Source organism: Pongo pygmaeus, chromosome 17 (assembly GCF_028885625.2).
Source record: "Pongo pygmaeus isolate AG05252 chromosome 17, NHGRI_mPonPyg2-v2.0_pri, whole genome shotgun sequence".
In the NCBI taxonomy this organism is placed as follows: domain Eukaryota; kingdom Metazoa; phylum Chordata; class Mammalia; order Primates; family Hominidae; genus Pongo; species Pongo pygmaeus.
Window position 1 is genome coordinate 61,383,543 of NC_072390.2, and position 24,422 is coordinate 61,407,964.

General features: G+C 49.0%; 1 protein-coding gene across 3 annotated transcripts in view; it reads right to left on the minus strand.

The window, feature by feature from the left end:
• ST8SIA5 (ST8 alpha-N-acetyl-neuraminide alpha-2,8-sialyltransferase 5) overlaps positions 1-24,422 on the minus strand; it is a 90,211-nt gene that overhangs the window by 43,919 nt on the left and 21,870 nt on the right. The window contains exon 2 of one of the 3 annotated variants that reach the window (XM_054460949.2): positions 10,647-10,754. The exons of the other annotated variants lie outside the window; for them this stretch is intronic. Coding sequence (XP_054316924.1) covers positions 10,647-10,754 — 108 coding nt within the window. The remainder of the gene's footprint in view (positions 1-10,646; positions 10,755-24,422) is intronic. 3 annotated transcript variants of the gene reach the window in all.

The following is a 24,422-nucleotide window of genomic DNA, read 5'->3' on the forward strand; positions in this document are numbered from 1 at the left end:
CTGCCCCACAGAGGCTCCCCTATTGGCCTGATTCCCTCTCCAGAGCTTCTCCATGGCCATGGTTCCTTTCTTGGGGGCCACAGTACTCTGGGTCCCAGCAACCACTGGCTGCTACAAGATGAGGTCCATGCATTCAGCTTTCTATCTAACACTTCCCCATCCCCACCCCAAGACACTGATGGTACTCCAGAGAATAGAAGCCCAGGGGGGTCCCTGTGTCATGCACAAACACCTGTTAAACCTCCACTAGCCCTAGGTGAACAGGGAAGCTAATCTGAACACCTCTACTCCTGTCGAGCTTGGTGTAGAGTCTCAGAGAACCATGGAGTTGTTTATTTATTCCACACTGGTTAGAGACACCACTAGCCCATATAGCACCTCCGTGCAAATAAGGAAAAAGCACCATTTTCCCCAGATAAATTAAGCCACATGCACCAGACGCATGGCTGGTCAAGTGAGAGTAAGCTGTACTTCAGCCTCACTTGACTCCCTGGCTGAGTATCTTTGTGCAGTGCCCACCCTGCACAACTGTCCATGACAGCCTGATACCAGACCCTTTAACTTGGTCTCATTTAATCCTCCCAATAGCCCTATGAGGCAAGCATAATTTCCCCCATTTTATATCTGAGACTTGAACTACAAGAGGTAAAGTAACTTGCCCAAGGTCATTCAGCTAGTAAATGGTGGCACTGGAAAAGAAACCTGAGGACTGTGAGAGCCCAGAACCCCTGCTCTTAACAATGTCACTGCACTTCCTCTCCCTGACTCTGACAGCCATGGTTCTCTGGGGGGTTTTTTCAGTCAGCAGCCCTTCCCCCTTCCAAAGGCAACAGCCCTTCAGTTAGCTCAGCGCTATTTCTAGAGCCAGAACAGCTGCCGTCTCGAGATAGCACACGACCCGTCACAGCAAACGCACAGAAATCAGTCTGAAAATTGCAGCCTGACAATTCAAAGGACTGAAGTGTCTTCCCAGATAGGTAGGAGAGAGGCAAGAACAGCTCAGCTGTTAACAACTGTGGGTCACAGCTGTCAGGAGACCTGCCATGGCAGTGGAGAGCCCTGGCTCCGACCCCTGGCTGGTCCATGGCCTGGCTCAGCAGCCTTGAACTTCACCTGCCCTCTTTGAGCCACAGTTCACTCATCTGTCCCCAGGAATTATCAGAGCTGTTTTGAGATATCAGAACTGGATGCTAAAAAGCCTGATGTTCTCAGTGCAACCCTAAATAGTCCTGGGATTAATCTGCCCCAGGTGTGCAACTCACACCAAGCCTGAGGGTCATTTCTGGCACAGGGTGGGGGTTGGAGGTAGCAGGGCAAAGCCTGGTGTCTAGATTCATTCCTCCTTCCCCACCCAGGAGTTTTGCAGGGCCCCAGATCCAGTGTTTAACATATTCCCTGTGAGAGTACATACGTGATGACCTTATTTTCCAGGCCAGACTAGGGAGCCCTGAAAGGCTTCCCTTTGTAAAATTCAGCTTAAAAGCCAGGAATGCCTCAGTGTGTAAATGCTAGCACTGGCCAGTGTCCCTACTGCTCCTCATGGACTTTGACCACCATGCCCACAGGCACCCTAGCCAAGATATACATCCTAGCTGCCTCCTTCTCCTTCCTTCATCTTCCGCCAACTCTCACCACTTCTCCTTCCTGAGTAGCCCCCATCTCCACCCCAGTGCCAGGGAAAGGATTCGGTCTTCTCCCCCGGGAGGAGTCTCTCTGTCTGGAATACTCTTTGCTTTCTTGCTAGTCCCTGCCTACTCATTCAGCAGAGTCAGCCCAGGGGTCAGCTTCCACTGGCTCCCTTCGTGGCCACCCCTCCTCTGTGCCCGCAGCCCCTGGGCCCCCTCCAGACCAGCTCTTATTATGTGGAATTACACACAGCTCCTCCATGGCCTGTCTGCACTGTTGATGCGTGAGAAGGGTTTTTCTCCTTTGACTCATCGAAGATTTATGGACCCTCTACTGTGTGCCAGGAACTGTTTCAGGCCAGAATACACTGATGAACTGGCCAGAGTCCCCACTCTCATGGCACTTCCACAGGGGCGACAATAAATGATTCATTCAATATAATGCCAAGTAGCCATAACTCTTCCAAAAAAAAAGCAGGACAAGCAATTGGAGGGTGCCTGGAAGGATAGTGGGTGGCCCAGGAAGGCCACCCTGGACAGGGGACATGAATAGAGGTATGGAGCCCTGTGCAGACGTGTGGGAAGAACTTCCCAGAGAAGGAATAGGGAGTAAATACAATCACTCGCTCTGCAGTAGCAGCTGCCAATGTGGCTAGGCAGGGTTGTGGAGGTCAGAGAGATGAGCAGAGCCAAGTCAAGCTGGGCCTGTGGGCCACCCAGTATCATGGGGACTCGGCAGAGGAACAACGTGATCTGATGTGGAGATAAAGGACTATAAAGAGAGAGAGGGTGAACTATTGCAGCATAAAAAGACAGTCGATTGCACTAAGGGGTGGCAAAGGAAGTGGGAAGAAGGAGACAGACCCATGAAATAGTTTAGGAATGGAACCAGCAGGATGCACTGATAATTTAGAAAGGGAATAAATCAACAGTAACTCCTAGGACTTCAGCTTGAACAACTAGCGGGATGACATAGCCATTTAAACGTTAGAGAGATGAACAGGTTTGGGGTGTTGGGCCATGTGAAGCTTCCTGTGCCCTCAGACATCTAGAGGAGATCACAGGCAGTCAGATGCACATGGCTGAGGCCCAGTGGTCAGGGCTGGGGATGCACATTCCAGAGTCAAAGGACAAGGGACTTGCGGAAACACTGGGAGAGAGTGCAGAGAGAAGAAGGAAGAGGGCCAAGGACAGGCCTGAGGTCAGCTCCCACATTCAGATGGCAGCAAATGACACTGAGAAGGAAGGTCTGCGGGTGGAAGAAAACCCAGACACAGAGCCCAGGGACATGGAAGCTAAGAGGAGGGAGCATTTCCAGGACAGATGGGTCAACTCCAGTGCTGACCCATCTGTCCTGGAAATGGGGGTCAAAGAAGAGGAGGACAGAGAAGGCACCACTGATCTAGCAACCAGGAAGTCATCAATGACCTTGACAAGAGCAGATTCAAGGAAGAAGGGAACAGATGCCCCTCTGCCATAGGTGGAAGCAAGGCCAGGAGTGGGAGATGTTGGAGATGGTGCCATGGAAGTCTGCAGGTGAAGGAGGGCTCAGTGAGTGTCCGAAGACCTGGTCCTGGGGCAAGTGGAGAGGATGGGATGTCTCCCAAAGTGTAAAGGGATGGCTGGAGGAAGAAAAGAGAGACTTCAGTGTTCTGTGAGCCTCCAAAAGGCAAGCCTAAGAGCCCCAGCTGAGACTTAGGGAGGAAAGGTTTACAATCAGCCAGAGGAAGCACTTCGAACCAGGAGGCTCGCATGGGGAAGGATGGCCTTTTTGCAAGCTTCATGACCTGCCATCACTTACTAGCTTAGCAAGGTCTTGGTGGCCATCAAGTCGGGGGATGCCGGGCTATAAATGGCGACATGCAGTGGAAAACTGGAAGAGCCTCTAGCTGCCTTAACCTTGTGAGCATCCCCTAATCTAATGAGTGGGTGGATGCTTGGTCCTTCCAGCCTGACCCCAACTCCCTTTTCTTTCCTTCTTTCCCATTCTCATGCCTTCCCCTAGCCTCCTGCCTTTGCCAAGTGATTGGCATAAAATTCTCAAAGATGGTCTACAAGGGAGGAAGCATAGGAGTGTGAAGAAGGAGAAGAGGGAGAATGGGTAGTGGAAGCTGAAGGGAGGAACGGAGTTTGGGGAGTTGACCTGGGGTGAAGAAGGGGTGAGGCCCTGACAGGCACTGCACCCATCTGATCCGGCCTTCTCAGTTTACAGGGAAGCAGACAAGGCCCGGGGGTGCGTGCTATCCCCCCACGGAAGTGCTGTGAGTCTGGGGCGAACCTGGGCCCACACAGAGGACCCCAGGAGTGACTGAGCAGGGGGGGATGACACCCCCTCACTCCACCTCCACGGAGCCCTATGGGGACCTGTGAGGTGCTTTAACCTTGGAGCACTCAGGGAGTTACAGAGCCTGTGACCTCCTTTGTATCACCCCCAGAGTTGGGTTAATGACCTCAGTTTTGCAGATGAAGTAATTGAGGCACAGAAACGTTTGTATAAGTGGTTATTTGCCCAGGAAACTCCACAGAGACTCAAAAGTCATAAAGCTTTGGGTTCAGAGCACTCCTGGAGCAGCCCTGACTTAAGGAGGAGGAGTCTCCCAGTGCCAACAACTCCACTTCCACCAGCAGCCTCAGCCGGCCACAGCCTGGGTTCTGCCAGGCCCCAAGAAGCCCACATCAGGTTCGTGGGACCAACGGGGGAAGCTGCCATGTTTGTTTTGCTTTTTATTTTTCCAGCACCCAGCCCAGAACATTCCACCAAACCTGCATCTCCAAATCCTTCCCAGTTGGGTGAAGCCCGAGAGCTCCGGCCCTTTTTCCCTCCTTTTCTGCAGAAGAGAACATAGACCAAGAAGGCTTAAGTGAGCCAGCTGCACCTGCCACACAGGAGTGTGCTTCCTCCACTGCCCTGCCTTCAGCCTCGACACGATGGCATTCAGGACTGCAGGGGTCACACTGCCCCCAAGGGCTCCTCTTTGAAATGTATAACTGCCAGGAGCAGGTGGAGGGATGCATTTTTCAGAGGCAACAATCAGAAAAACACTAAGCACAGTTGGGAAGACAGGAGGGAGGAGGACATAGAAGATAGAAAGCGGAAGAGACAGGGAAGGAGGAGATGAGAGACCCTAAAGATCATCTTGTCTGAGATCAACCCTGCAGCTTTGACAACAGTTGCACAGAAGTGATCTATTGTTTTGTTTTGTTTTAAATTTTTTGAGATACGGTCTTACTCTGTTACCCAGGCTGTAGTACAGTGGCATGCTCTCAGCTCACAGTGGCATGCTCTAAGCTCACAGTGGCATGATCTCAGCTCACTGCAGCCTTGAACTTCTGGGCTCAAGTGATCTTCCGACCTCAGCCTCCTGAGTAGCTAGGACTACAAGCATGCACCACCATGTCTAGCTATTTTTTTTTTTTTTTTTTTTTTTTTTGGTAGAGATGGGGTCTTGCTATGTAGACCAAGCTGGCCTTGAACTCCTAGCCTCAAGCGATCCCCCCGCCTCAGCCTCTTAAAAGTTCTGGGATTATAGGCATGAGCAACTGTGTCTGGCCAGAAGTGATCTATTTAAATCAATATGGCCTTTTTATTATGGTCTAACAGCAAGGAGCTGAGGGCAGAAATAGAAGACCTGAAAGGACTTGGAAAGAAAAGACAAGAAGGCTCACCCAGCCCTGCATGAGCTGTCCACAGCCCAGAAGGAAGAACCCCTCTAACCCCTCCCATGAGTGCTGGGACTCTGGAGTCACGCAGGATAGATAGATAGATAGATAGATAGATAGATAGATAGATAGATAGATAGATAGATATAGTGCTCCAGCTCCACCCACCACCTGGAAGTGACCTAACCTTTTGGTGACTCAATTTCCTCATCTGTAAAATGGAGGGTAATGAATACACCCACCTCAAAGGTTTGAGGGTAAGGACTAAATGGGATAATACACGTAAGGCACCCAGCATAGTGCCTGGCCCCAGACACTCACTTGGCTCGCTATTCGGCCAAGAGGGCCCTCTTGTGTCATCTATTTGGGGCTTGCTCTTTTTTCCTGTAGCTGGTGCTACCCTGGCCTTGGGAGGTCTTCCACACTCCATCCCAGAAGCCCAGGAAGAAGGGTGCAGGGAGAAGGCTGTCCCACCCACAGGCAGCCTGGGCCAGCCCCGCTCCAGACCTCAGAGACAAGTGTCTCCTGAGTTGCCTTCCACACCTCCTCTTTGCCAGCCCATTCCAGAGGTAAGACCCGGAGGGCCAAGATTGGTGTGGAGTATGGGAAGGGTACCAGTGAGGCCAGCCAAGGAGCCTGCGGCTGTGCCTGGATCTGGGGGATCCAGAGGGCCCTGGAGATGCTCGCACAGGTGGTCTAGCCCAGTTCTCCAAAGCCAGAAGCTCCTCGGGATTTGGGGAATACCTGAGCAAACACAGAAGGATTATGTGCACTTGCCAGAGGGTCCTCTGTATGTGCAATGACAGAAGTTGCCCTGGGGGCAGACGTATCTACAGAAGGCAGAGTTAAAGGGGATTCGGTTGGGCTGGGGCTAGCAGGGAAGGCTTCAAGGAGGAAGTGGATACTGGAGGGAGGACAAGGACTTGGATGTGGAGCCAGACCCAGTTGGCAGAAGCTGAGTGAAGCCCTTTGTGCTGTGGCCATGGGCCAGGCTGACAGTCAACTCTGCTGGGACAGTGTCTGGGGGACTCCTGCCTCAGCTGTCCTCTGTGCCTGTGACTGAAGTGGGGGATGTTTTCCTGAGGCAGTGCATGCAACACTGCCCACCCTACAGGAAGAGGCCATGGCCATGAGGGCACTGCTGCCTCCCCCTGCTCTCTGAGCAGTTGCTGGGCAGACAGGCAGCTAGGCCAGTCCAGAGGGATCAGGGTTGCAGCTGACCATGGAGGACAAGTACCCCCTATCTTCCTCTGCCTTCCCAGAGGGGCCATGCTCGGTGAGGGGTGTTCAGGAGGAGGTCTAGTCAGTTAGCACAGGAGCATGTCATCTGCTTTCACTGCCCCCTCTCTACCGTTTTTTTTTTTTTTTTTTAGACGGAGTTTTGCTCTTGTTGCCCAGGCTGGAGTGCAATGGCATGATCTCAGCTCACCACAACCTCCGCCTCCTGAGTTCAAGCGATTCTCCTGTCTCAGCCTCCCGAGTAGCTGGGATTACAGACATATGCCACTATGCCTGGCTAATTTTGTATTTTTAGTAGACGGGGCTTCTCCACCCTCTCTACTTTTTATACCTCACCCCCACCAACTGTCAGTCTTCCTTTTCCCACCCAGAAGCCCACAAATGTCAGCCTGCCCTACTATCAGCTCTTTTCAAGAGCGAATTCTCTGGCAATTCCAGCCTGTGAATGAGTTTCTGATTCTAATGTGTTTCCAGAAAGGGGACAACTTTTCAAAGACAGTGCCAGGAGACAAGGTTGAATCCAAAGGGATAAATCTCTAAGGGAAGACTCAGGAACACTGAAATCGAAGTTTTCTTTCTTACCAATAGCTTTACTATTTCCTTGCTTAATTCTTTTTTTTTTTTTTTTTACACAATTCACATTTATTGAGCACCTACTACATAACAGGTGCCACGCTAGGTTCTGGGAATTCAAAACGGAAGACGCACAACCACTGTCTCGCTGAGAAGACGGAAGCATAAACACATGAGAAATGTCTTCACAGGCCTTTCTACTTGTGCAAAACACCCACTTAAATAGAAACATTTGCTGATTGAAAATTATTCCAGCTGGGCGCCGTGGCTCACGCCTGTAATCCCAGCACTTTGGGAGGCCGAGGCAGGTGGATCACTTGAGGTCAGGAGTTCAAGACCAGCCTGGCCAACACAGTGAAACCCCGTCTCTACTAAAAAATACAAAAATTAGCCGGCCCTCGTGGCAGATGCCTGTAGTCCCAGCTACTCAGTAGGCTGAGGGAGGAGAATTGCTTGAACCCGGGAGGCGAATGTTGCAGTGAATCAAGACTGCACCACTGCACTTCAGCCTGAGCAATGGAGTGAAACTCTGTCTCAAAAAAAAAAAGAAAGAAAAAAAATTATTTATATATGCTCATTAAATCACTTCCCCTAAGGATGCTTATTGGACAACACTTCATAGACCTAGACTTGAAATTAATAAAGCTATATGTCAATGTATATCTTATAGCTTGCACCTTTCTAATTCAGCCTGGACTTCCCCAGCCTGTGACCAATAAGAAGATCTGACCACAGCCTTTTATGAGCACTATCTGGCTTGAATTTGCTTTGTAGTGCTGTTTGGAGTTTTCTGGACTAATCATTTGGACTGGCTCCTTCTTCTTGTGGCTCCTGCTTGAGTATATACAACGTATGAGTCATTTGCTTTTTTGCCCCTCTTCATGCTCTGGTTATATTTGGTACTTCCTGACTTCCTTTCCAAACTGTTAATAATAAATAACAGGTTGTACCACATTTCAACACAACACAACTATAGATAGCAAAACATGGCATGCACTGAATTATTCAATAGGTGAATAATAACATGAAGCTCATCCCATCTTCCAGATTTGGAGAGTTGTTAATTGGGACAATGTACATGGTGTCCTCGTTAGGTCCTCCCCCAAGCTCTGCACATCTGCTGCCAGGAGCTGTCCTGCCCATTTTAAAGAAGGCAGAAGCTGCTCACACACCAGGGTAAAAACTCTTCAACATCCAGTTCCATTCTAACTACGTTAACCATTATTTCCCACATGTGGGGACTCTACATACTGCAGTCCTTCAACTAGGGGGGTACTTTGGGGTCAACTAGAAATGGAGATTTGAAATTGGAATTGTCCCAGGAAAATGTGGGAGGTGTGGTCATGCCATTTATTCTGTGACTAAGGAAATTCTTGCTCAAATGGGAGCGCTCCAGAAGGAAGTCAACTCAGCTGCTAACAATGTTGCATCAAAGGCACCTGAATTCCAAAACCAACTTGACAGAGGTCAGCTGTGTCTCTGACCCTGCGGGCTCCCAGCTGATAGGAAAGAGGAAGCTAGCCCAGATCATGCAGAGAGGGGCAGAGAAAATAAAGCACAAGGGGAGTGAGAAAGGGAGTAGGGAAGCAAGGATGTGGAGGAGAGAGGGAGGCAATGGGGAGGGAGAAAGGAAGGAGGGCCGAAAACAGGTAACAGGAAGAAAGGCAGAGGAGAACACAGGTGCAGTGAGGGGTAAGAGAAGTTACAGGTGAAACTGCGGAAAGAGGAAGGAAAGACAAAAGATGCTGGCAGCAGGAAAAGTTAGGAATGGAGCCCACGCAATGACAATGGTTTCAGCCACTGCCTGGAGACATCTGCTAAGAAACAGCTTCCCAGGGCCCATCTGTCCGCCTTGCTCACTTGACTCGCATTTCTTTCTTTCTTTCTTTCTCTTTCTTTCTTTCTTTCTTTCTTTCTTTCTTTCTTTCTTTCCTTCTTTCTTTCTTTCTTTCTTTCTTTTTCTTTCTTTCTTTCTTTCTCTTTCTTTCTTTTTCTTTCTTTCTCTCTCTCTCTCTCCTTTCCTTCCTTCCTTTCTCTTTCTTTCTCTCTCCCTCTCTTTCTTTTTTTGACAGGGTTTCACTCTGTCACTCAGGCTGGAGTGCAGTGGCACAATCTGAGCTCACTGCAGCCTCTGCCTCCCAGGTTCAAGCTATTCTCCCGCCTCAGCCTCCTGAGTAGCTGGGATTACAGGCATGTGCCACCACACCCAGCTAATTTTTGTATTTTTAGTAGAGATGGGGTTTCACCATGTTGGCCGGGCTGGTCTCGAACTCCTGACCTCAAGTGATCCGCCCGCCTTGGCCTCCCAAAGTGCTGGGATTACAGGCATGAGCCACCATGCTTGGCCTTGACTCGCATTTTCTACCCCAAACCTCTTGAAGAACTCTCCCAGGAGTCCAGTAGGGAGGTACACACTTGCTGACTTACCTAGACTGCTCACCACCTGGGAGGCAGGGCAGCTCAGCAGACAGGCCAGCATGGGAGGCTTAGCTTCCCAGGACAAGCATGGGCCCCCACCTTACCCATGATGTCCAGAGCTCCCTCTGCACTTCCATGGAAAGAACTGTGGTCCCAAAGGCCAGCATGAGACCCTCCAGCATGTGACCATCCCCACACCCTCAGGCATGTCTGTGGACATTTGCTTGACTGGTTTCTGACATCAGAGCCTCATCTTTCCCAAAGCACTGAATAAAAACATACGTACCAGGGGTCCTTGAAAAACCTTCTGCAGGGTCAATTTAATGTTTGTGTGTCAAAATCACCAGCAACAAAAATGCAAGCCTCTCTCTCAGGGAAACGGACATGAGAGTTACTCCCTCCTTAAAAATACAAAAATTAAGAAACCAAACAGCTTAATCAGCCCCTGGGAATGCTTAGCTGGCAGGTTCCAGTCATACCCAGCTCCCAGTAGAGACAGTATCCTGCCTAGTCTGCAAAAATTCTCCACAATACCCTCCCTGCAATGAGTGTGCTCAGCCTGAGAATATTCCATCTTTATTCATTCAACAAATATTACTGATCAAGAGGAAATAGCCACATGATGGGGTGCATAGCAAATCTCAGCACCATCTTGATGGAAATGGTTCTGCTCCAGCCAAGGGCAACCTCCCCTGTGGGCAGGGCAGGGAGGATCTGGGCAGGGGACTTCAGAGAAGCAGGGAACACCCACCTGACACCTGCTTCTTGATGCCACCCACCCACACACACCTACACACACTTGCTGGCTGATATCCGAAATCCCTGCAGCAGGGACAGAGCTTTGGCCCCCACCCCTAAATGGAGGTTTGAGACCAAGACTCCCCACCCTACCCCCCGATAGAAGGGGCCAGTGAATCCCTGCTTGGTTGTGGTTGGGTCCTATGCCTCATCCTTCAAATTCATTCACCTTCAAGTTAAAGGAACCAGGTGGAATACCAAAGTGCAGGGAGTTTTGAGCCACCGGAACAAGACCTGCTTCTTCCACCCTAGGAAGTGGACAATGTGGCAGGGGCTGCAGGGCCACCCCGGGTGGGGCTTCCCCCCTCCCTGGCCTTTTGCCGGGGTCTGTACCTGGAGCTGGAGTCACTGCTGCTCTGCACTGCTGGATCATCTGTGACATTAAAGAGCCCCGTCCAATTGGTCAGCTGGTCACCACTCTGCCAACCAAACTGGAGGCCTCTGGCAAGAAAACGAGGCAGTCGGTACTCATGCTCATTTGCTAGGTTAAGCCTGCCTACCAGAGAGCCGCATTCTGTTGCTGTGCCCAAATGACACATCGCCTTGGTCATGCAATTAAAGGAGGCGATGGTACTGACTCCAACCATGAGGATGGCGATCATAAACCACAGCCCTCTGCAGTGCTGTCTGCGGTTCTGCACCCATCCCCTCATTCCATCTGTACCAGCAGGGCTGAGAGCACGCATTTCACACACAGGGACATTGAGACTTCGCTAGACAAAGGTCGCAGAGCTCTTCTACCTCCTATACCGTGCCATCCCTCAATTCCTGGCTCAAGTTAAGCCAAAAGAGCGCCAGCACCACATTTTGTCCTCCTCAAAAGCCAGACACACTTCAGAGCTTTTAATAAAATCTACAGTATTCCAGCACACAAGGACACCACTTTTGGTTCAAGACGTGCACTCAGCACATATTTATCTCCACTCCTTCCCCAGCCCTCACTAAAATGACAGCAAAGGGATAAATACAGACATGTATGTCGGGAGAAGGCCATAGAAGGGGCCAGCAATAACATGCTGGATGATGAAAAGCACAAGGTCACGGACCTCCACCAGCCAGTGGACATCTTACTTCCTGAAAAAAGCAGATCTACTCGCAGTGAACAACTCAGGAAGGCTCAGGAATGGAAGGTCCCCAGGGCCAGCAAAGGTGGGAGTGCACAATGGAGCTAAGAGCAGCATTGTTGGAAGTCTGCACAAAAAGCAGTTAGACAACCCTCTCCCCAACGCCCTGTGAATTCCCATACCAGGCCCTCTTCCCAAGCCCAGGCAGCCTGGCCACTCCACCTGCCCACCTCACAGATGTCAGGAGATTGCTTTCTGGGGAAACTGACTCACAGAAGTTCTGCGCTGTTTTCTCTTATCAGAGACTCTGCACTGAAAACAGTGGGTGTGCCTCAAAGTCTGCTTACTGAGTGCACCTGGCTTCTGAACGCTTGGGTCACACACCCTGCCTTCCAGGTTTGTTGAGGGATGGGTTTATCAGGAGGGAAACTGATCCGCTCAAAAGAAACAGATATGGAGGAAAGGGTTGGTGCCCGATTAATTGCCCCAGGGCAGGTCTCAGCCTGGCACTATGGCATCTGGGGCTGGCTACTTCTTTGTTGTGGGACTGTCCTGTGCATTATAGGACGCTGAGCAACATCCCTGCTCTCTACCACTAGATGCCAGCAGCATTGTACCCTGGACCCTTCTGTTGCGGCAATCAAAAATGTCTCCAGACATTGCCAATGTCTCCTGGGGGCAAAATTGCCCCAGTTGAGAATCGCTGTCTATAACAATCCACAGAGCTTCCAAGAAACCTTCTAGTGACTGGCTAGCCCTTAAATATAAACAAGCTATTAAGACCATCAGCATGTGAAGAAAACTTTAACCGTCAGAGAACAAAACAAAACAAAATAAAACAAAACAGCTTTCTCTGCTCATGCCCAGTGTGGTCTCAATATGCAGAACAATGCCAGTGAGTTCATAAACCTGCACCTCCCATGGAAATGCTCCACCAGCAACCAACGGTGCCGAGGACCATGCGTCCATGCAAAAGGACATGGGCGAGATTGACAAGGTTACGGGCAGGTTTAACGACCAGTTTAAAACCTATGTTATCCAGAGGGCCATTCGCAGGATGGGTGAGTCAGATTATTCCATTCTCCGATTGGCCAAAGCCAACAGCATCTCCACAGAAAGAACTTTTGACTGGACAGAATCATGGATGTGGAATATTTCTCTAAATAAATAGTGAGGACAGGCTTGATGGCTCATGCCTATAATCCCAGCACTTTGGGAGGCCGAGGTGAGTGGATCATCTGAGCTCAGGAGTTTGAGACCAGATTAGACAACATGGTGAAACCCCATCTCTACAAAAAATACAAAAATTAGCTGGGCATGGTGGCACTCGCCTGTAGTCCCAGCTACTTGGGAGGCTAAGGCAGGAGAATCCCTTGATCCTGGGAGGTGGAGGTTGAAGTGAGCCGAGATCACACTACTGCACTCTAGCCTGAGCAAAAGAGTGAGACCCTGTCTTGAATGAATAAATGAATGAATGGATGAATGAATAAATAGTGAAACACTTAAAAAAAGAATGCAGGGGGAAAAAGACAAATGAAAAAAGCAGAAGGCCGAGCGTGGTGGCTCATGCCTGTAATCCCAGCACTTTGGAAGGCTGAGGCAGGCAGACTGCCTGAGGTCGGGAATTCGAGACCAGCCTGGCCAGCATGGTGAAACCCTGTCTCTACTAAAAATACAAGAATTAGCCGGGCATGGTGGCAGGTGCCTGTAATCCCAGCTACTGATTATAGTAGCTGGGAGGCTGAGGCAGGAGAAAGGAGAATCGCTTGAACCTGGGAGGTGAAGATTGCAGTGAGCCGAGATCGTGCCATTGCACTCCAGCCTGGGTGACAAGAGCAAAACTCCATCTAAAAAAAAAAAAAAAAGAAAAAAGCAGAAATTTTTTTTTCAATAAAACCTTTAATAATAAATAGCCTCTTAGCTAAGGGAATGGGGCAGCAGATGGTCACTGGAGCTGGGAACTGATCCATCCATATCTCCACTAATAGGCTGAGTGCCTGAGTCTCTGCACCTCTCAAGGCCTCTGTTCCCATCTTTCAAGAGGACTGTCTCAGTTGCCTTCAAAGTCCTTGACTGCAAGTATCACAGATCTGAGCCTTCTTCTATGATGCCCACGCACCTCCCTCTTCAGAAGTCTAGCTCACCTCCCACGTGTGTGTCAGCTTAGTCTCCCAGCCAGACCCTGGGCTGAGGAGGCCCCTTGGTGCCCTGCCAGCAGAGAGCTGCACACATGAAGACCTCAGTGATGCTTTGCTGAGTGACAGTAGACTCTGTTCTCATACTCTCCAGGCTCCACAGCAGTGGGGAGCTCAGAGGAAAAGGTACAACTTGCAGGGCAGAGGCTGAAGCCAAAGCAAAATGCCTGTCCAGTTCTTAGTCCATTCAAAAAACAGAAGTGCTCCGGTCTGGTTCTGATTCAATAGTTATTCATTTATCCATTTATTTATTTATTGAAGTGGTTGTTTCCTTTCAAAGAGATCACCAAGGTATTTCTTGGAGAAAATTTGGGTTTGGTTTATTCGGAAGAGAGACACTTTGAGCACCTATTATGAACCCGGCCCTTTACATAAATGGTCTCATTTCCTACAAACGCCTCATGCAGAAAATCTCATGATCGGGCCAAGCATGGTGGCTCACACCTGTAATCCCAGAACTTTGGGAAACCAAGGCGGGTGGATCACTTGAGGTCAGGAGTTCGAGACCAGCCTAGCCAACATGGTGAAACCCCGTGTCTACTAAATATACAAAAATTAGCTGGGCATGGTGGTGCGTGCCTGTAATCACAGCTACTCTGGGAGGCTGAGGCATGAGAATCACTTGAACTTGGGAGGCAGATGTTGCAGTGAGGAGAGATCATGCCACTGCACTCCAGCCTGGGTGACAGAGCAGGATGAAAGAAAGGAAGAAAGAGAGAAAGAGAGAGAGGAAGGAAGGAAGAGACAGAGAGAGAAAGAAACGAAGGAAGAAAGAAAATCTCATTATCTCCATTTACAGCTGATGAAATATGCAGCTTAGAGAGGTTTAGTAGCTTGCCCAAGTAACAAGTAGCTAAGCTAAGATTTAAACTGAGGGCTAACTCTAAATGCTTCTACTCCTAAAAGCCTTTACCAAACAGCCTAGAGGCCAAGAAAACAGTAATATTTCCACCTGAGATTTTGCAAACTAGCTAGTTCACAAACATATCAAATCAATGTCCAGCCCAGGAGTCTGCTATGAAACTGATGGGTCCTTAAAAAATAGTCTAACCAGCTAGACTTCTTCCCACAGAATGCATGAAGGATCAGCTAGCCAGCCACACTGTCATCCTCCTACCCATGGTGAGACCCTATGTCCCTTCACATGGCAGTCCCCTCCCAGGACTACAGAAGCGAGGGACTACTGAGCAGAAAATATGATGACTTAGAAAGACACTCATTATTAAATGGCATGGAGGGGGGGGAAACAAGCTACAAAAGGAGATACCCAGTAGTAGTTCCATTTCTGTAAGGTTTTATATCAGAAAGCTGGTTACTTTTGTAGGTGGAATTAAAGTTTATTCTTTCTTTTGGTTTAGCAATGTTTACTCATTTATCTCAAAAAAACCTAACTGCATAACTTTCAAAACCAATGTATTATATAATTTAAATTCCATTCCTGAGCTAAGGATAGGATCTATTATTAGTCAAAGAAACCCAATGAGGAAGGTGTGTGGAGGTATAAAGGAAGATGACAAAAGGAAAAAAAATTCATGGCTGGGCACAGTGGCTCACGCCTGTAATCCCAGCACTTTGGTAGGCCATGGTGGGAGGATCACTTGAGGTCAGGAGTTTGAGACCAGCCTGACCAACATGGTGAAACCCCATCTCTACTTAAAAAAAAAAAAAAAAAAAAAAATTATCCGGGCATGGTGGTGCACACCTGTAGTCCCAGCTACTTGGGAGGCTGAGGCAGAATTGCTTGAACCTGGGAGGCAGAGGCTGCAGTGAGCCGAGATTGCGCCACTGCACTCCAGCCTGGGTGACTGAGTGAGACTCTGTCTCAAAAATAATCATTAAGTAAAATAAATTTTTTAAAAAATTTTAAAAATAAAACATTTTATTCACTCATTCATTTATACAACATTTATTGAGCATCTACTATGCATTAGGAACTCGTAGTTGCTGGGCCAAGTAACAGCAAAGAGCAAACTCTTGTTTCCAAAATGCGCACCATAAAATTGAGATAATTACACTAACACACATGGAAATATTAGCAAACAAGATAGGGCAAAATCAAGCGCTTAAACGGAGTGCTGTGACTGGTTTTTTATGTCTAATTTATTTTTTCAAAAAGAAAAGATTTGAAGTAAATACGGCAGGATGTTAACATTTGTTAACACTGCTAATTCTCAGTCATGACTGCATGAATGTTTATATTGTTCTCCACATTCTTTTGTAGTCTATAATCCCATAATAAAAATACACGTTAAAATAATTTTTAAGGCCAGGCACGGAGGCTCGCGCCTGTAATCTCAGCACTTTGGGAGGCCAAGGCGGGTGGATCACGAGGTCAGGAGTTCAAGACCAACCTGGCCAAGATGGTGGAACCCCATCTCTACTAAAAATACAAAAAAATTAGCCCAGTGTGGTGGCACATGCCTGTAATCTCAGCTACTCAGGAGGCTGAGGCAGAAAATTGCTTGAACCCGGGAGGCAGAGGTTGCAGTGAGTCGAGATCACACCACTGCACTCCAGCCTGGGTGACAGAGCGAGACTCCATCTCAAAAAACAAACAAACAAACAAACAACAACAACAACAAAAAACAAGTGCTTAACTGTGCTAAACTCATAATCACTAACAAGGCCTTGGAGTAGCCAAGGGCAGCTTCCTGGACTCAGTCAGCCTTGCAGAATCTTTGCACCTTGCAGGTTAAGCTAGAATTGAACACAGCCTTGAACCTAAGGAAACAGAACATATAAGAATTATGTAAACTGATATATTCAAGACTGGATTCAGATATTTAGAGGCCTCAAGCACTGAAAAGTGTGTGGTGCCACCTCACGCCCATACTTACTCAAAAGTTATGTGCCTGTTAAAATAAAAATAGCTCTGTCTAGATTTTCTGATTATGAAATCTGGGATATGTTTATGGAGGCTCAACTTTTCTCTGTTGTGTGGTTATTGCTGACAATCTGGCTCAGCCAGGTCCCTGGTTGTGTAACCCACAGCCATGTAACTTAGCCCCTTGCTCTCGTGGCAATGAATCCTACAGTCATCAGAGGATGGGGAAAGCTGCCCATGCTTCCCTGAGCCAACTACCAGGGGAATTTCAGGACAGAAGGCAAAATCACATCTCAGAGAAGCAATTTAAAAACAGGTGGAACTACCTCCATTAATAATACCCTCCAAATATTGTAAGGCATTATCTTATTAAAATTTTTGCCAATGGATTAAAATATATATATGTTCCAGGCACTGTGACAGATTTACATGTTATTTCAAATCCTCCCAAAAGCCTATAGGTGGGCATTAGTATCCCCATTTCACAGTTGAGGAAACTGAACCTAGGGAGATTAGATTTACAACCTGCCCAGATATTGTGAAGAGCAAAGTATTCAAGCCCAAGCCCAACGTCAGGGCCCATGTTTCTTCCTTCTCTCCTTTAACCCCATGTTCTCATGCTCTTTTTTGGGGAAAAAAAGACTTTTCCATTGTCCAATTTTTTAATATTATTTGAGCTGTTGCCATTGCTGTGGACTGTTTAATGATGAAGTCTATATAAAACAAACCATGGATGGGCGTGGTGGCTCACGCCTGTAAGCATTTTGGGAGGCCGAGGCAGGCGGATCACAAGGTCAAGGGATCGAGACCATCCTGGCCAACATGGTGAAACCCCGTCTCTACTAAAAATACAAAAATTAGCTGGGTGTGGAGGCATGAGCCTGTAGTCCCAGCTACTCGGGAGGCTGAGGCAGGAGAATAGCTTGAACCCGGGTGGCAGAGGTTGCAGTGAGCTGAGATCACACCACTGCACTCCAGCCTGGTGATAGAGCGAGACTCCATCTCAAAAAAAAAAAAACAAAAAAAACAAAAAAAAACTATAGAGTATTATAAAATGAAGAGGCTGAACCAAATCATCTCTGAGATCCTTTCCCATTTTGATTGAAGAGCCAAAGTCACAGAATTTCTGGCACTGGAGGAGGCCAGTGGAGGCAATTTTGTGGGGGACACAGGAAGGGGAGGAAGTGGCACATGCGTAGCTCTCCATTCACAGTGTGTGGGCTCCTGCACAATCTGCCTTTGCATATGGTAGGCCTGGGGCCAAGCGTCCGCGAGTGCCCACACAGATGCTGGAATCTCCAGGGTGGTTGAACCAAAAGAGGCTGAATCTATGGGGCACAGGGCACTTGGCACTGTGAACTTGGGTTCCCCACAGAAGCCCCACCCCTGATGCCAGAGCCCAGGACCCCATGTGCTGACTGCTCAACCCAGTGGGGCACAGCGTGCAGCCCAGGTCACCAAGAGACTGCCCATGTGCTCAAGACAAAAAGAAACTGAACCTATCCTTGCAAACCACCTCCAAGAGCCTCCTGCTTCAGGCTGAGGCCCCCGCAGGCTCTGGAGAGTGAGACTGAAGCCACTGTCATTGCTATGCTCTGTTTTTCAGGTCAGTAGAGGACAGAAAGGCAGCTGCTTCCTAGATGGTCTCCTAGGTCTTCATGCCTTCCCTGTCCAATGGCCTGAACACTGCCATCAGAGTGAGCTTCCTAAGGAGTATCCCAATAGCACCACTTGTCTATTCCAGAACCTTCCAAGACGGCCTACGACCCAAAGGACAGGATCAGACCCTCAACTCAGTGCCCCAGCAGTGGCCCTGCAGTTTCACTTGCACCCCTCTGCAAACCTCAGCTTTTTAAGCCACTATTGTGCTCCCACAATCATCTTGCACCCCACCTGCCTCAATGTCCCTCAACCTCCAACGTCCAGCTCAAGCACCACCACTTCCCTGAGGCCCTTCTTGACCACTCTGGCCCAGCCTACCGGGCCGTCCCACCTTGGAACCAAGTCAGCACTTACTCTCCAACCCCCTACACCTTCTCATCCTGCCTGACTCAGCAGTCACCTCTGCCTGTCTATCTGTGAGTTCTGTCACCCCTACATAATTATGGTCCTTCCTAGGGAAGAAACTAGACTTTATATCTAAAACTGGGCCCCAAATTGTCTTTCTCAAAGTCCTTAAGTAACCAGAGTGGGGAAAGGGGGCCAGGGGTGGGTGCCTTGAGATTCTAGAACTATGGGATCCTGAACTCCACCCTCCCCAGAGGCCCCCTTAGGAAAATTGGAACAGGAGGGTCTTACCAGTCCTGGGAAAGAGGAAGAAACAGAGAGAGGGGAGGCCAGCCAGAAACACATGCCAGACTGCTTGTTGAGTCCAGCCCTCCTGGGGCAGGCAAAAGGGCTGCAGCCATAGAGGTGTTAGAGGTGTTGCCAGGCAAACTCCCACCCAAGAGACAAGTTTTACAGTGGATAATCCAGAGCTAGTAAGGGGCACCAGGCAGGGAGGGGTATGACTTGAAGGGCCACAGGGGCTGTCCCCTGTCCCTAAAGTATCTTACCCATTAACCTGTCACTAAAACTCCAAAAGAATGACAGTGTTGCGACCAACAATTACAAATGGACTTCTTCAGTGTTAGGAGATACTGCTGCTGCCCTCAAGAACTGACAGTCTGGTTTTAACTGTTATTTGGGAAATGACCACCTTGCACAGGTGGGGTCCTCGGAGGAGTCCAGAGGTTGGGGGGTGGTGAGAGGACAGAAAATGCAGTGAACTGGAGGAGGCCGGGCCAGGGATCTACTAAGAACTGCAGCACTAATCCCAGAAATTGTTAGTTCTCAGTGAGGGGCAAATAGCTCCAATTGCTAAACAGCCTTTGGCAGGATTTTAGGCAGAAGTGCCAGTCTGATGAGGGAGAAGGTTCTGGGTAAGAAGGTGTTATCAGTGCCTCTCCATCACTCACAAACCTGCAGCTGCCATGTTCCTTTAAAGATGTTAACACCAGCCCCATAGGTGGCCACTTTCTTCAGAGCCTCAATAGCCATCCAAGCAGATGACTCACCTCCAGGCAATGCTTGCCTCTAGAGATTCTTGGATAGGGGGGCTCACATTCCACCATTCTCTAGTAGTGTGACTCTCAGCATTGAACCTCTTGAAGTCTCAGTTTTCTCATCCATCAAAGGGAATGAATAATCCTCAACCTAAGGATATAAACAGTCTACAAAAGCAGACATATAAATGCTAACATGCATATAAAGGCTCTTATATCTAATATACACAATTAAAATGTATTTAACCCAATGTTTGCATACAGAAAAGATAATGGAGTGGTTGATGGAGAAGGTGAGAAGTCTTCCTTTCCATTTGTACACACTTTTGTAACTTTTGATTTTATACATGCTTGCATTACTTTTTCAAAAAATAAACAAAAGTAGGCCCGGCATTTTGGGAGGCCAAGGCAGGGGGATAGCTTCAGCTCAGGAGTTTGAGACCAGCCTAGGCAACATAGTGAGAACCTGTCTCTATCAAAAAACCAAAAAATTAGAGCTTAGGAGGCTGCATCAGGAAAATCATTTGAGCACAGGAGGTTGAGGCTGCAATTAGTCATGATTACACCACTGCACTCTAGCCTGGGTGACAGGGAAAGATGCTGTCTCAAAAAATAAAAATAAAAGTAAATAAGCAAAAGTAGGCTGGGCACAGGAGCTAATGCCTGTAATTCCAGTGCTTTGGGAGGCTGAAGTGGGAGGATTGCTTGAGACCCAGAGTTAAAAGCTGCACTGAGCTATGATTGTGCTACTGCACTACAGCCCGGATGACAGAGCAACAACACCCTGCGTCTAAAAAAGAAACAAGAAACAATAACACAGATGGTCACCCCAACTACCAGGTGAAGTGAAGATGAACTATGTGTGACAAATGGCTCTGTCAACTACGCAAGGGCTAGTTGTTTATCCAGAGAAGATGCAGGTAGCGGGCTGTAGCTGCCTGGCTATGTCAAGGGGGAGATTTCTTTCTGTCTTTGCAGTCTCTTAGCAGATTGCCTGAGATCAGCACTGATTTAATGCTTATTCAATAGTAAAAATGTTTTCTTTCTCTACCAAAAGAAAAAGAAAAAGGCCTTTTGGTAACTCTTTTGGCGTTGCACAAACAGGAGGGATGGTAGTGACGATGATGGCTGGTATTGACACAAAAATGAAAAATGAGGAAAACAAAACAGGGGCAGTTGTTTCATGCTGAGAATGTCATGCTTTTCTCCTGAGTAACTGCTACTACCCATACCCCTTGGGGAACTAGAGGTCACTGATCACTGGGCTCAGGGCCCCTTCACCTCCCTCTCGCCCCAGCAGGAGAGCCCAGGTCCCTGGGCCTGGCTCAGCAGCCAGAGTGGCTGCAGCCGCTGATCTGAAAGCCCTTCCTGACCCAAGTCTTAACCAAGAACAAAGCCAAATCCACTTCTCCTCCCTAAGACAACTCAGTTTCAAGCCAGCAGCCACCCCAGAACAGATGCCCTTACCTTCCTGACGGATCCCATCCTGGCCAGGGGAGGGACCTGCTCATCCTATGACCATCATCTCTAAAGTTAGGGACGGCACCATAACATGCACTCTTTTGCTCAAGAAGCTCTCCTTAGAGAGCTCATCTATGCTCTTCTTGGACCTTTTAGAGCATCACACACCCTGGGTAAAACAGCCAATAAAAGTACAACCGCACATTAATCATTTATATTTCCACAAAGTGCTTCACTTCTACCAGGGAGCAAATTCAAACCTGGGCATGAGGGGGCCAGACAGACAACGAGCGAAGCGAAGGCAACAAGAACAGGGGAGGGTGTCTGCGCTGCCCGAGTTGTGGGAAGACAGGCCTCAGGTTGCCACTTTGCTCATTTGTCCAAGAGGGGCAGGAAGGCCAGGCTTTTATTTTTCATTTCCCAGTTCTTAAAGGTTGCCAATGAATCCAAACTTGAAACACTGTGCAGACCAAATACGACACGCTGTAGGCTGCAGACCGCCCATTGACAGCCCCTGAGTTGCGGCATCTTGCTCCATCCTGACCCCAGTCCTGTGAGGGAGGGAGGCAGAGTGCACCTTCAGCCATCACAGCTGAGGAAACAGGCATAGAGTGGAAAGTTAGCTCAAGCCACCTGGGGGCAAAGAGAGGCCTGGAACCCAGGAGTCCTGACTCCCAGTTCAGGCCTCTCAGCACCCAACGTCTGGATCCTGTCCCGGGAGTCAGTTGCACACAGCACACATTGGGGTCTTCCCATATTGGGGTGCTGGGTCAGTGACCTCAGCCTTCTGGCCTCATGCACAACACACCTGTTCACCTTTACTGCCATCCTCACACTGGCCCAGGTGAGCGCATTCCAGGGCCCTGCCTGTCACCACCCCCTCCCTCTTGACAGGCATACAATAGGAATGAGAATGACTGTACTCCCTATCATTACAGGGATAACGTTAAGTATGCTCTATTCGTAAAAAAACAATAAAAGAAGAAAATCATTCACAAACGTTGCTTTTTAACTTTTGTGGGAGGATAATCTATTGAATTATTCATTTGTATTTTCCCTCCTCCATTCCAGAAAGGTAGCTCAGTTTTTTTATCTTCAACCCAGGGCCAACTGGGTTATGGGGGCGAAAGGCTTCAATGCTCAAGAAATTGTGCTGTGAAGAAACTGTGTGAGAGAGTCCTGGGGGAGGTGGGGGGCCAGTGTCTCTGGGTCTGGGGAGGGCTGCAGTGGAAGTGGTGAGACCATGGCCCAAACCAGGAAGCGCATGCTAGCAGCTTGAGATCACTCTCTCCACATCCCTCACAAGGGATAGCAGGACCTCAGAAAGGGGCAGCTCGGGAGGCTGGACCCAGGGCTCCAGAAGCCTCCAGAAAGCAGTGAGCAGATCAGCGAGGCAAGCACAGCCCAGGGGGGGCCACGGCACTCTTCTGTTCCACACAAGACCCTCAGGGTCTTCACACAACCCTGGGAGGGGGAAGACCCCTAAGGCGCCTCAACATTGGTGGATTCAATTTCCCACAAACTGGTGGGTAAGGTTTAGTCATGTTTTTAATGAAAAGAAAGTTTAAAAATGAGCCATTTCTTTCACAGGCCAAGCTTGTGAAATAAAATGTATAATTGCTTTTCTATTGTTAATCAGCAAATCACTTGCATTGGACCTCACAGTGTATCGAGGGTACCTTTCCTTTTCCCATTCATTCTATTTTTATCTTGTTATATATGCATAATATTTATCTTATGATATTATTCTATATTGGTCCAACAGCCATCCCAGGCCACATACTGAGGCTCAACAGCAAGCAAGCCACCAAAGCCTTGCCCCAGCGACTCTTAATTTCTACCAGAGGGAGACAGATATGATGACAATAAACTAACAGGCGACAAAATGCATCATATGCTAAAGGGCGAAAGGTGTTATGGAAGAAATAAAGGGAGGAAAGGGGGATAAGGGGGCTTGGGGTAGGGGAGGAATGTTATTCCACACAGGGCAGTCAGGGAGGCCTCTCTGGGAAGGGGACACATGAGCAGGACAGGAAGTGGGTGATGAGGGGCCAGCCCAGGTGGATGTGCTAGGTGAGGCCTGTCCCCTGCAGAGGCAGAGGCAGAGGTGAGGGAGGATGAGCTTTCACTAGGGCCGAGTGAGCCAGGGGCAGGGTGGCCAGTGATGGGGCGTCAGTTCATGGAAGAAAGGAACACTGCCTTTCTGGGGTCCCTCAAAGCCATGTGAGAGGAAGGTGAGCCCAATTTCATCTCTGGAGGAGCCAAGAACTCAGCCAGGAGTCTCTGTGGGCTGGGCCCAGAATGTAGGCCTCTCCCCGTCCCTAGGGGGCTCCGACCGCCCTTCCCCCACCTACCTCCCGAAGCCCTCCACCATCCCCAGGTCCAAGTAAGGAGATGGGCCCCTCAGAGAAGGTGCCAGGACCTTCCCACCCAGATCAAAGCGGAGATGCTGCTGGTTGTGCAGCATTCTCAGCAGGATGAACGGGCACAATGACCAGGTCCTGCGCTCCCTTGCCTGTCCATGCTCCTGACTCACTCTGTGACTTACGTCACTTTCCTGTGAAGATCCAGAGGATAACAATTCCCTCATCGGAAAAAGGAAGGGGTTTCATTCACCAGGGTCCACCTGGGGGGCCTTTCGTTGGAGGCAAAAGAAAAGATGCTGCAGGGCAGGAGTATCTGGAGTGAGGAGAGGAATGGAGAGACCCCCAACCCCTAGGCCGTTCCCCACCTCCCCCTACCCCTGCTCTCCACCCTGGCAGTACACCTGGGGTTGCCTCTCTAATCTTTTGGGCAGAAATCTCACTCTTCCTTTTCCAGGCTCCACTCAAAGCCTAAATCTTATCCAGTGGCTCCCAAATTGACTCCGTGGAACACTGGGGCACCCTTTGAGCCTCTGCAGAGGAGAGGAGGGAAAATGGTGGAGGTAGGGTTGAGGACAAGGGAACTAGGTAGGCAGGACTGGAGCCCCCATCCTGTTTCAAGCACAGCATCCTTCCTTCTAAGGTAAGCATGGGCTCCTACACAGCCCTTGGCCAGACGGGTCTCTCTGTCTTCTGACTCCAGCAGCAATGAACAAGAGTTTGCACCATCCACTTGGCACTCAGTATATAAGATAGTTGTAAACTCTTCATGTGTGTTTGAGCCTTCCCTGCCCTACCCCAAGAGAGCACCCTGTTTCATCCATCTTGGTAAGTCTGATGGTTAATTTTAAGTGTCAACTTGATTAGATTGAAGGATGCAAAATATTGTTCCTGAGTGTGTCTGTGAGGGTGTTGCCAAAGGAGATTAACATTTCAGTCAGTGGACTGGGAGAGGCAGACCCACCCTTAATGTGGGTAGGCACCATCTAATCAACTGCCAATGTGGCTAGAATAAAGCAGGCTTACTGAGTCTCCTGGCCTTCATCTTTCTCCATGCTGGATGCCTCCTGCCCTGGAAAATCGGACTCCAAGTTCTTCAACTTTTGGACTCTTGGACTTAACACCAGTGGATTGCCACGAGCTCTCAGGCCTTCAGCC